The sequence below is a fragment of the Protopterus annectens genome, chromosome 14.part0 (assembly GCF_019279795.1).
Source record: "Protopterus annectens isolate FY-2018-M chromosome 14.part0, PAN1.0, whole genome shotgun sequence".
NCBI lineage: Eukaryota > Metazoa > Chordata > Ceratodontiformes > Protopteridae > Protopterus > Protopterus annectens.
Window position 1 is genome coordinate 347,559,554 of NC_056748.1, and position 12,996 is coordinate 347,572,549.

Consider the following 12,996-nt stretch of genomic DNA (forward strand, 5'->3'; position numbering starts at 1 on the left):
TGGCTTGTCTCATTTGCTTTTCTTTGCTGTGTGACTGAGTAGCCTCATTTGTTTGTTCAGCTCTCTGAATATTGGCAAGTTGCAGCTGCTTATCAATTTCCCTTTTCCTCCATTTAGTCCTAGCTCTTTACCATTTATTCCACAGTGGTGAATGAAGAGTATCAATAGGCTCATTTTCATATGGATTACCTTCAGTTTCCCAACAAACAACTTTACCGACATCCATTATACCGACACTTCAATTCACAATTTCCAAACCCGACATTAACCGCGAGGAACACTCTGCCATCAACTTGAACTTTGCCCCTTACCCCCGTGATAGTGCGTTCTCGGAGTTGGTATATTTAGTAAAGTGTGGGGGGGGGGAAGCCCCCCACATCGGTGGGTCAGTTTTTTCGGGTAGTGTAGTTTGTCGGGATGACAGAGTGTTTACTAACTGAGCGGTTACTGTCGGGTTTGGAAATGTCGGTTTCATGAATTTTATAATAATTTTTAATAAATCTTCTTATGTATTTATTTATATATTTATATGATATTTGTATATATAACTATATATTTATTTTCTTTTTTTAAAAAGTTTTTTATATAATAAATAAATGAAGTAAAAGGTTATTAGGGAATCAAAGCACTTGGACACTTTAGGAAATCAAAGCACTCAAGCACTTTGGAAAAAGGCAGTAATATTAATGAGATGGGTTAGGGGACTAACTACCTTGGAATGGAATAGATATCAATATTAATGAGATGTATAGTGTGATTATTTCATTTAAATTTTAAGAAACGTTTTTATTGGAGCTTGGCAAATTGTTTTAACAAGATTAATGTATTTAAACCAAAAGCAATTAGTTTAATTTGTCTGAAGAAGTCCTTGTTTTAGGATGAAAACGCGTGTGATACATGTTGGTGAAATAAAGGCGTTTATGTGGATTTTTGTTTGCTCCTGGTTGAGTGAATAAATTTTTGTGGAACTCAGTCCTTGGTCACTGGCATTACTTCTTGAGTTACTGGTCCTTTGCAGTGCCACTCTTCGTTGTTTTCTTGGTTGGTGCGAGGTGGACCGTTGGACTGATTACCTAGTGTACTGTTCGTAACAGTACGAGTTTAGACGGGCAAGAAGAAGCCGGACAGACCAGGAGGCTGATTCGGCAGCTTACTGAGCTAATAGACTTGCTCACACCCCTTTGCGTGAATCTGGTCTCTGGAAGTAGGCATACGTCGGAAGGAGGAGAAGGAGCGGAAGAAGCTGTTAGACCTAAAGGAAAGAGAAAAAGGGAGCTTATTGGTGACCGTTTCGGAACCGGCGACCTAGAAGAAACTGGAATAACTGACTTTAATCCTATGGACACTCCTAAGATCCTCGAGGTGGGAAACAGCGACGGAGATATTTGTGACAACCACTATGACAAAATGGGCGCCAAACCCAAAGGTTTTTCTGGAGTTACACGCAAAGGTACTGTTATCAATAATGAGCATAATAAATCCATCAATGAATGGCTAAAAAAGGACTTCATATTTAACCACAAGAAAGACAATTATGTACGTGACAATAACCATGTGGATGGTAATGCATATGTGGTTAAATTGGATAGAATGTATAGCATTATGATGAAATATAGAACATACAGTATAGAAAATGCCTACCTAAATGAGTGTTTAAGAAGGGAAATCGTTCCTAAGGGTTTGAGGGTCTACAAATACCCCAACAATGTAACAATGGGTTCGCACTTTCACAAAGGGTTGGTGAAAGTGTTCAACAATTGTGGGTTAGAAATTATTAAATTGATTATAGAAGACAATGAATGTAAACAAAAGGAGTTGGGGAGGGAGACTGACGAACTGGACAAGTGCATAAAATCAGATTTAATTTATGGCATTAAAGAAGAAAGAGATAAATATTTTAACATAAGAAGAGACATTGATGGTAAATGTGAAAATATTATACAGCGTAAGTTAGGAAAGTTAAGTAGGGATATTAATGAGTATGAGAATAACACAAGTTACCCTAATCCTATAAATCAAGGTAACAATTTAAATGGTTTCAAAAGAAAGTGGAACAACAAATATTATGAAACCAAAAGGAATGATGGTAATAGATATGAAGACAGGTGGGAAGGGGAGTTATACGACACAGAATTTCCACCATTGACGAGTAATGTACCCAATGTCTGAGTTTCAGCCTTATAGGGGAAATTTTCAGAAGGGGGGGGGAGAGGAAGGGGGAGATATTAGTAACGAATACCCCCTTGCCTGACGTGAATGGCCCCAACAAGTCAATAAAGTGTGATGACAATGTTAAATATACCTACCTAGATTTTAGTATTTATAATTGTAGTAGTTTAATCTTAACTACTGAACATTTCTCCCTTCTCAGCAAAGGTTTAAAATATATACCTATGGCTATAGGTGATTCTACACAAACTATACTTGACATTATGTTGTTTGTAAGAAAAATTAATCTTGAAATTTTAGCTTCAAGGGCTGGCTTGAAGAGGGATGGCGGAACGGAAATTGGTTTAAATAGAAAATCAATATATAGCCCCCCTTTGTTACCCCAGTTAAAAAATTTTGAAAATGTGTTGGTAGAAGGGGTAAGGAAAAGGAGTAATAAGGTATGGTGTAATCATAACTTGAGTATGAAAGAAAAGGTATGTTTAGATGATTTTAAGTAACAATCAGATGGTCAGAATTATGAAACCTGACAAAGGAGGGGGAATAGTTATAATGGATAAAATAATATATGATGGCAAAATGAATTCTATTTTGAGGGATGACAAGGTATATTCTGTGGTCTCCCTTAATGAGATTAATGTAGCTTACAAACATATTGACAACATGCTTCAAGATTTTTTCAATGAGGAAGTTATTGATAACAAAACAATAAAATATCTGGAAGTAAGCAAACCAAGGTTGGCAACAATATTTGGAATACCAAAAATCCACAAAAATATGGGTGACCCCCCCCCCCCTTAGACCTATAGTGTCAGCAGAAGGTGCTAAAACAGTTCCTATGGCAAAGTTTGTAGATTATAAAACAAAACACATATGGGTTAATAATCCAGTTATCCTTAAAGACTCCTGGGATTTTTTGGGTAAATTGAAGCCTGAATTGTATTCAGAAGATATTCTTTTTATTACTATAGACATCATTGATTTATTTAGTTGTATTCCCCATGGAGAAGGGATGGATATGTTCAAGGAGAGTGTCTTCGGGGACAAAACAATAAGACAAGTGGACAAAATAGCCAGTGTAGCATTTATGGAGACAGTATTAAAATACAACTTTATAACATTTGAGGGAGAATATTACCAGCAAAAATCTGGGGTGTCTATGGGGGCAGCGTGTGCCCCCACGTATGCCAATATTGTGTTGTCAAAATGGGAGGAGAAGTTTATAATAAAGTCTGAATTTAGCAAACATTGGCTGTTGTACCATAGGTTTTTGGACGACATTGTCATTTTTTGGGTTGGGGGTCACGGCAGATTTTTGGAATTTATTGAATATTTAACCCAAACCACAAGTTTTTTTAAAATTCATATATACCACAAATACTGAAACACTCAAATATTTGGATGTAGAAATATATAAAAAGAATGGGAAATTTGAGAGTAAAGTATTTAGGAAAGACACTTATGTAAATTCTTTTCTACATTACAACAGTGCTCACCCCTTACATAGCAAAAGAAATATTGTTAAGGGACAGTTTTGTAAGGGGTTCGAGAATGACTAGTTGTGAAGCAGATTTCGTTTTTGAATGTGAGAAGTTGGAGAAAATGTTTTTGGAACGTGGATACCCCACACTTTTTGTGCAAAACATTAGGGATGAAGTGAAAAGGGGTAGGAATGACAGGTTTAAACCCATTATAACGAATGGAAGTCAAGCAGTTAAATACTGTCATGAAAAAGAAACACACTAATCAGGATACATATAAAAGAGGTTTAGTGGTGGAATACAATGCTTCCAACCAAACATTAAAGGATTTTTTGAGTAAAGAATGGGAGAAGTTTTCTTCTTTTACGGATATAGATGAAATATCTAATATACAGCCAAAAATAGTGTATAAAAATTCTCAGAACATAAGGAGTATATTGGAGAGGAACGCTCACTTTAAAAATAAAAATAAAAATAATAGGAAAAAAACAGGAACATACAAATGTGGCAGGTGCCAACAATGCCCTTACATTATTAATAAAGGGGAAGTATATGTTGAGAGTAGAAAGAGATGGTTAAGGAGTAGTGGTTTTTACAACTGTGAAAGTAAGGGGGTGGTATACCTTGTTATTTGTCAAAAATGTCAGTCCTTCTATGTGGGCAAAACAGAAAGGTATTTAAAGAGAAGGATATACGAGCATACATATGACATTTTGAGAGGTAAACACACTAACGCACTTTATAAACACACCATGAGTTGTACTGAGTTTAAATTTGAATTTTTTGTGTTGGACCAAATTAGACCCAACACAAGAGGGGGCTTGTGGGAGGAAATATTAGAAAGCAAAGAGCTCTGGTGGCAAGTCAACCTGGATGCAAGTACTAAACCTGGAATGAATGAATTTGTAACCATTACCCCACTACTCAAACTGAGAGCTAACAAAATATAATGAATCTAGATAAATTAACATTATGGACACTAGAGGGCGTATATGCTCCGTGTATATAACATATAAAAAACACTATTTTGATACCTATAAATCTCCCATACATTTTTTACTTACATTTTTATTCTTTGTCTCTACAAAATGTTTAATGGTCTCGAGTACTCAATAAAAATCATAACTAATAACCAATAAATATGAATCTTATAATAATTTTTAATAAATCTTATGTATTTATTTATATATTTATATGATATTTATATATATAACTATATATTTATTTTCTTTTTTTAAAAAGTTTTTTATATAATAAATAAATGAAGTAAAAGGTTATTAGGGAATCAAAGCACTTGGACACTTTAGGAAATCAAAGCACTCAAGCACTTTGGAAAAAGGCAGTAATGTTAATGAGATGGTTTAGGGGACTAACTACCTTGGAATGGAATAGATATCAATATTAATGAGATGTATAGTGTGATTAGTTCATTTAAATTTTAAGAAACGTTTTTATTGGAGCTTGGCAAATTGTTTTAACAAGATTAATGTATTTAAACCAAAAGCAATTAGTTTAATTTGTCTGAAGAAGTCCTTGTTTTAGGATGAAAACGCGTGTGATACATGTTGGTGAAATAAAGGCGTTTATGTGGATTTTTGTTTGCTCCTGGTTGAGTGAATACATTTTTGTGGAACTCCGTCCTTGGTCATTGGCATTACTTTTTGAGTTACTCATTTTCATATGGATTACCTTCAGTTTCCCAACAAACGACTTTACCATCATCCATTATACCGACACTTCAATTCACCATTTCCAAACCCGACATTAACCGCGAGGTTAGTTAACACTCTGCCATCAACTTGAACTTTGCCCCTTACCCCCATGATAGTGCGTTCTCGGAGTTGGTATATTTAGTAAAGTGGGGGGGGGCAAAGCCCCCCACATCGGTGGGTCAGTTTTTTCGGGTAGTGTAGTTTGTCAGGATGACAGAGTGTTTACTAACTGAGCGGTTAATGTCGGGTTTGGAAATATCGGTAAACTGACATGTTGGTATAATGTATGTTGATAAAGTCATCTGTCGGGAAGGTAATCCATATGTACACACCCACACACACACACACCCCCCACACACACACACTTTCTGATCCTTCTTTAGTGACTATAAAAGGGAGTAGCCAAGTCACTATAAATTTTACTCTACCCCCTCAAGTGCTGCAACTTTTGGTTTTACTTTTCTCATTATCATAAATAGACTCTACAGTTATTTTGTCTATGATTTCTGACAGTAATTCATGGGTGTAAATTTACCATTCTGACTATAGCATCTGACATTTTAGTAACCCTCAAACAAGGTATTAGGATAAGCAATACCTCATTCCATTGATCAGTACAAATAATGTTAAGTTTCACCTCATCAGTGTAGTTACTACTGGCAGAGGTTCAAGTAAACATTACTTGCAAGTGATACTTTGGAGTAAACTAAGGAAAGTATTGCACCATATCCACTTGAACTCCAATTTCCACTACTGCATTCAGAGTGTTCCACAATCTTGTTACACTACACCATTAATCACATACCGACATTGGCTTTATATTAGTGTAGTACCTCGCAGGCCGTTCTGCGGGGTTCCTATCAGAAGACTGAAGATGCATTCTGTCTAATGCGTCTTGGTCGAACTGTAAATGTCGAAAATGCAAAATGACGAAGCGGCTTTTAAGCAAATTCTTTCCCTGGGTAAGAAGTCGCTTGGTGGCTTCAGTCACTTTGCCGTTTTCAGCACTGTAGTGTGATCTCAGAGTCGGTATATTTAAGTAGGGGGGTGTGGGGGGCACAGCCCTACACATGGGGGGTGTGGGGGTGAAGCCCCCCACTTAAAATTAGTGTTTATAGTGTGTTGTTTATTTTTTTATTTTTTGGGAACAGTGATTTTTTTTCCCTGGAAAAAATTGCTGTTCTGGTAGTTCGCTCATTTACATTTTCGCTGTTTTGGGTTCGTTATAACAGCGTTTGATCTTCTGATCGTTCGCTGTTATAACATAGACCCGTTCTGCACAGATGTGGGCATAGTGTTAGTCACCGATGGGTGAAAAGGGCTGTGTTGTTGTACACCCATGCAGATATGACATAAATATTCATTGTCTATTCGTAGTTTACCCTTTTTCTCAATGAAGTGCAATCTTGGAATTGGTAATTTTAATTAGGGGGGGGGGCTCAGCCCCCTGCAAAAACAAATGTAAAAAATATTTGCAGTTATACTGCTGGTTTTCTTTTTCCATCTCCCCTTTGCACCCCCCACCCCTCAATTAAATATACAGACTCTGAGATCGCACTATATGGAGGAAAAGGGTAAACTTCAAACAGACAATGAGTATTCAGGCTGACAATTGGTATGAATATCACTTAAGTTTACTAAGACAGCACTGATTGTTGGACGGTGGGCAGGGTTTAGGTAGGACTTGCTACTGGGTATCCTGCAAGGTACTACACCGATACAAAGCCCTGACATTTAGTATAGATTTGCTTCTCAGTGTTGTACACATCATTTTCTGTGAATATGTGACAGATTTTACATGTCTTAAGGTAGTCCTTCTTTAGGATGTCCTTCAAATAAAATATATCCATTTCTTCCTTGGTAGTAATTTATAGTTGCCAAACATAAGAAGTTTTTGAAATGCAGAAAAGCTCCTTTTACAGTGTATTTATAAATGTAATAATTTAATTTCTAAATCTACCTTAAAAAGTGTGATGATAAAAAGCATGTTAAACAGTAAGCTAATCTCTAAAGCAAAATGGAGTTTGACAACCAACCTTTTGTGCCTCAAATACTTTTCAGAAAACAGATACCCCTCTGTCATCCTAGTCCTGCTACTTCTGCTAATCATCCCTGGCACATCTTAGCATCTAAATGTGATTCAGGGTCACTCATTACATGTACTGTTTATGCAGCTGTAATACCTACAGAAATGCTGGCTATTGGAAGCCTCACTAGCCCTTAGAAAGGCGGAGAGATAACAAACTTACTGCAAATAGAACAAAGTCCTTTAAAGGACTTAAAAGCAAACACAGCAGCCCTACACTCTCAAATTTAAAGTAAAATGCTGCATCTGCCACTTTAGTAAAGGACTGACAGAAAAATACTACTCTTACTGAAACACAACCGACAGAAAAATACTACTCTTACTGAAACACAACCAAGTCCTTTTAATGACTTGGTATCAAACACAGCAGGTCTACAAACCCAAACATATGTAAAAATATTACAAGCATATTACTGCTCACTACGTGTACTGTTTATGTAGCCAAATTTAGGGAAGGATCCTAGTTTACCCACAGAAATGCTGTCTGTTGAAAGTGTTCCTAGCCTGGAAAAATTCTGCAGTCTTTGTCAGATAACTTGATCATTCAAATGTACACCAGCAAAGACAGACAAAATGTTCATTTTATGCTTTCTGAAGCTGAGATCCCTTATACGATCCTCCAAAGCTAGTCAAGAAAATAAAATCGCCACTAATTCTAAGGGCAACCACAAAGCATTCTATAGCTATGTCAAGAATGATGATAGACGAAACTTAGACTCACCACGACTGTTATTAATAAAAGAAAGACTTTATTTTTACAAGGGTAAGCGCTTTCGCGCATCTCCTGATACGCTTCCTCAGACCATATATCCCTGGTCATTCCTTTGTATTTAGAGTATTACAAATAGTAGAACCGAACATTAGAAGTGGTGACTACATGAACTTATTAGAGTTGAAGGAGTTGAAATGGATTCTTAGGTTAAAAGGTCATCATCCCCCTGGACTTAATGCTTACATTTCACTTAGATCTTTTTTGAATACACGTAGATGAATCGTTGTCTATTTATTTTATTTATTTATTCACCTATTTATTAAGTTTTTATGCATATATATTTATACATTGAAGCTTGTTTTAAATCGATTTATTTCAACATAGTTTTTAATCATGTTATATCCTTAGTGTAGAAAAGTTTTTATGAAATGTTAAAACCTATCTTTATATACATACATCATTTTATCTTATAGATAGCAACATGGTCCAAAGGTGAATAATATGAATATTCATTGAACAATTTGAATATTCTGTATATATATTTATGCTTTTTATATTTTATCCAGGGATATTAACCTATGAATTTTGTATGCTCTTGTCTATATATTAATATGCTTTAAGATTTTATAGGCATATTTAATACATATTTTTTTCCATATGTTCAATCTGAGGTAGTGAGATTTTACATCTTGTTTATGTTCAACAATTAATAGCCCTATATGCAATCTTAAATGTTTTGGAAGTTGAAAAAATTTTTGACTATTTGTGCTTTGCTTGATAAAGCTTTGAGAATGTGTTTGCCATTAATTGCTGTTGATGCTTGAAGCACCCTTTTTAATGATTTGATTGTTTTATTGATGAATTAATTGAATAATGTGAATGTGTTCTTACTATATATTCTGGAAGTTCATTATTATATATATGGTCTGAGGAAGCGTATCAGGAGATACGCGAAAGCGCTTACCCTTGTAAAAATAAAGTTTTTCTTTTATTAATAACAGTCGTGGTGAGTCTAAGTTTCGTCTATCATCATTCTTGACATAGCTATAGAATGCTTTGTGGTTGCCCTTAGAATTAGTGGCGATTTTATTTTCTTGACTAGCTTTGGAGGATCGTCTATCATCATTTGGTCAAGTTTTTTAACTGAAGACTCTTCAGCAGGTCTGGTTCGTTTTTTTGTTTCGCTATGTCAAGAATCTCAATGGCAACACCCAGATCTGCTCTGAGTTACAGCACAAAAATTACAGAACCAACTGATATTGCCAACATCCTGGCAGACAGGTTCAGTGCTAATTTTACCCCCCTCTAACCCCCTAAAGGGCCCACATCTATACAGGAAGAATGCAGAGTCCCTGTATTTAACATCGATGCAGGTAAAAGCTGCACTCTCTAAAACCAAAAACACAGCATCCATGGGACTAGACAACATCCCAGGCTGTGTTTTACACTAACTTCAGAATGAACTGGCTCCCCACCTAAGCACCATGTTCAGTCATAGTCTCATGTCAGGATTTGTGCCCACTGAATGGCGCACAGCAACAGTTATCCCACTCCATAAAGGGGGAGCCACCACTGATCCTGGGAGCTTTCGTTCTATTAGCCTGACGACCCTGATCTGCAAGGCCATGGAACATATCATCATGGAACTCATAAACAAAGACATTGGTAACCTCCAAACTCTGGACCCCACCCAGTTTGGGTTTGTGAAAGGCAGATCATGCCTTCTGAACCTGACTGACTTCTTTGAGGCAGTCACCAAATGTAGACGAGGGTAAGGTGGTTCACACAGCCTATCTTGACCTAGCGAAGGCTTTTAACACCATCCCCCATTCTGGAATTATAGCTAAACTCACTAAACTACGTATACATCCCTACATCACAAGATGGGTTGCCAACTGGCTCACTGACAGAACCCACACTGTAAAAGTTGCAGACTCCAAATCTGACTTCAAGCCAGTGACAAGTGGAGTACCACAGGGTTCAGTCCCGGGACCTCTCCTGTTTGGTATCTACTTCTGTGTTAGCCTGTACTTCAGATAACGCCTCTGGCTAACGAAGTTCGCAGATGACTGCAAACTAGGAGCCATAGTCGAGTCCTCAAATGATGTGGACATCCTACAGAAGGGCCTCACTGAGACAGATGACTGGTGTCAGAGGCATGACTTCAAGCTCAAAGCCAAAGTGCATTGTCATCCACTTTGGTAAAAACTTTGTACCCATGAACTACCACTTAACAGCAGTCTACTTAATGCCGAATGTGTGATAAGAGACCTTGGGATCCATGTGGACAGTAGTCTCTCCTTTGATAAATCACATTGCCACAGTAGTCAGGAATTCCTTCTACTTGGCACACCTCATCACGAAAGGGTTCTCATCCAGGAAAAAAAAAAAAAAAAAAAAAAAAAAAAAGAGGTCATTGTTCCCCTCTACTCAGCATTTATTAGACCCATTATAGAGTACAACGCCCCTTTTGGAATGTACCACACAAGACATCTGCAGTAGCTGGAAAGGCCACAGAAGTACCTCACAAAGAGGATTATTGGTCTCAAACAGATGCCCTACAATGACCATCTGAAAAACCTCCAGCTTTACTCTGTGGCATATCACCTACTCTGAGGAGATCTCTGCCTAACATAAAAAGCTATGTTAAACCCAGAGCTGTTGGACATGCTACACCAAAAGAAATCCCAAACCCTCTGAGCTACATGCTCTAGGGACCTAAACCTTGTCACCACAATAAACAGGACATGCTGGAGGGATAGATTCCTGTCCCAGAGACTTACTATACTCTGGAACAAGCTACCCATCTATGTCAAGCAAAGTTCCTCATTAGCACTCTTCAAGAAAAATCTTGATGTGTGGATGGGAAATAGGAAATACACCCCGGGGATCACTTCTGTGGCTCTGCTCGACAGGGGCACAGGAAATGAACTTTCTTGGGTGGCGTAAGCCAGGGAACCTTGTTGGCTAGGCTTACTTAGGACCTTGGGCCGATAGCTTAGTGCCTACCTATGAACAGGCACATTCGGGTAGATAGAAACACAGAGACACACACATGAACATAAAAAAATTCCTCTCTCCAAATTCCTTTACATTACTATAACAAGACATGTTTTTTTGGGCACTTCTGTAACCCTGTTTTTCCTGTCTAACTGGTAAGAAACATTTCAGGAGCATGAATGCCTTATCCCAGTTTGCCCTTAGAAGAATATCTTGTTTCCCCCAGTTTAGGAGTGTAGCATTTTTGTTTTTACCCTGAGACAGCTATCAGGACTTCCTCCCATATGCAGGACACAGAGCAGAACAGTAGTCCTGAAAGGAAGTACATGATGAGGACAATTTAGAAGGAAATTCTCAAGCTTACAATATTTTCTTCAAGGAGACAACATTATGAGCATTTAAATTTATAAGATGTAAGGAAAACAGACATGGCGAAAGAAAAGTAAACCATGTGAATGGTTAAAAAAGATTGACATTTCATCATAGGGACACCAAAAAATAAAGTCTCCAGTACATACTTTAAATCTAGTCTAGCAGCATGAAAGCACAGGACAGTGTTAGAGCGCATGCCTTTTCTATACAGTGATGGATACCTGTAATGCTGAAAGTTGCGAGCAGCTGCAAGATAGTACCACTTGAAAATAATTAGACCTGCAACAACACTTTCTTCTGGATATTTTCTTTTAAAATCTCAGGTAAGAAATTTGCCCCTTGATATAAAAAATAGTCTAACTTTATGCTTTTAAATATACACTTCTTGAAGCCATAATTTATTAGTTTAGGCAACAGTTACTTGCTAAAAATCAAGCAGTAAAAACAAACAGGAAAAAAGATACCCATGAAATATAAAACAGTTAACTATCACCATACAGGTAAAATCTTTTCATAAATACTAAATGTTTAGCAGAAAACCCTTTGTTTTTTGCTCACATTTGCTCATACAAACAGCAACCATGAAGATGAAATGCATAAACACGGTTTAAAATAACACATTCTTAAAAAATACAAAATACAATATTAAAGTTAAAATATGTATTTATTTCTAACAAATATCTTAGATAAATATATACAATTTTACATGTTCTCTAGTTAGTCATCAGTTAACGCTTTTAAAGACATTTAGGTAAAATTTTCATACCTGTGGCAGTTGTACAGGAGGAGCTTGGAATACCCGAGTTGGTGGTAAAGAAGGAGGCAGCTGTGTGAGATGCATCTGATAGTCTGAGGCTTGGACTTGCTGAAGCTGAGGTGGGGTTATGTATGGATTTGCCTTGCTGCTTAGCGGAGTATGCCGATATGGATTATAACCAGGCTGCATTGGTCCAGCTGGTGGAAGTGCTGAAATATTAGGAGGAGGAAAGCCCTGGTGCACATTATTTGAGACTTCTGCATTAGGAGGGATGCCACACCCTGGTTGAGAATGTGGCACTGGCAATGAAGGAGCCGTCTGCACTCCAGACCCTAGAGGCAAAGGAGGCTTTGAAAACGATGTAGTTCCAGTAGTGGCTGCAGTAGTTCCAAGTGGCAAATGCCCAATACTGGCAAAAGGATCATTGCTGACTGGTGCCTGAGAGAAGTAGCTAAATGTCTGTGGTTGGTTACTGCCGGTATAACTCTGTCCAAGAAAACTATCCTCCTCCCCAACATCTGCAGCTTCATCTGCATCAGAGGAAATATGAGCAATTTTATTTATAAATTAAGTAACCATGTAGATAAAAGATCTTTAAATCAGCATAACTCATGAATATGATCCAAAAGCACAACCAAGCTCAACAATAAAATTAACAATGAATCCTCTCCCTTCCCTCAGCAGTTGGACAAATGTGTTTTTTTTTC

At 37.2% G+C, this 12,996-nt stretch overlaps 1 protein-coding gene across 1 annotated transcript in view; it reads right to left on the reverse strand.

The window, feature by feature from the left end:
• LOC122788980 (SEC23 interacting protein) overlaps positions 1-12,996 on the reverse strand; it is a 1,679,302-nt gene that overhangs the window by 1,580,906 nt on the left and 85,400 nt on the right. Inside the window, exon 2 of the mRNA XM_044056073.1 lies at positions 12,299-12,819. Within this exon, the coding sequence (XP_043912008.1) occupies positions 12,299-12,819 (521 nt within the window). The remainder of the gene's footprint in view (positions 1-12,298; positions 12,820-12,996) is intronic.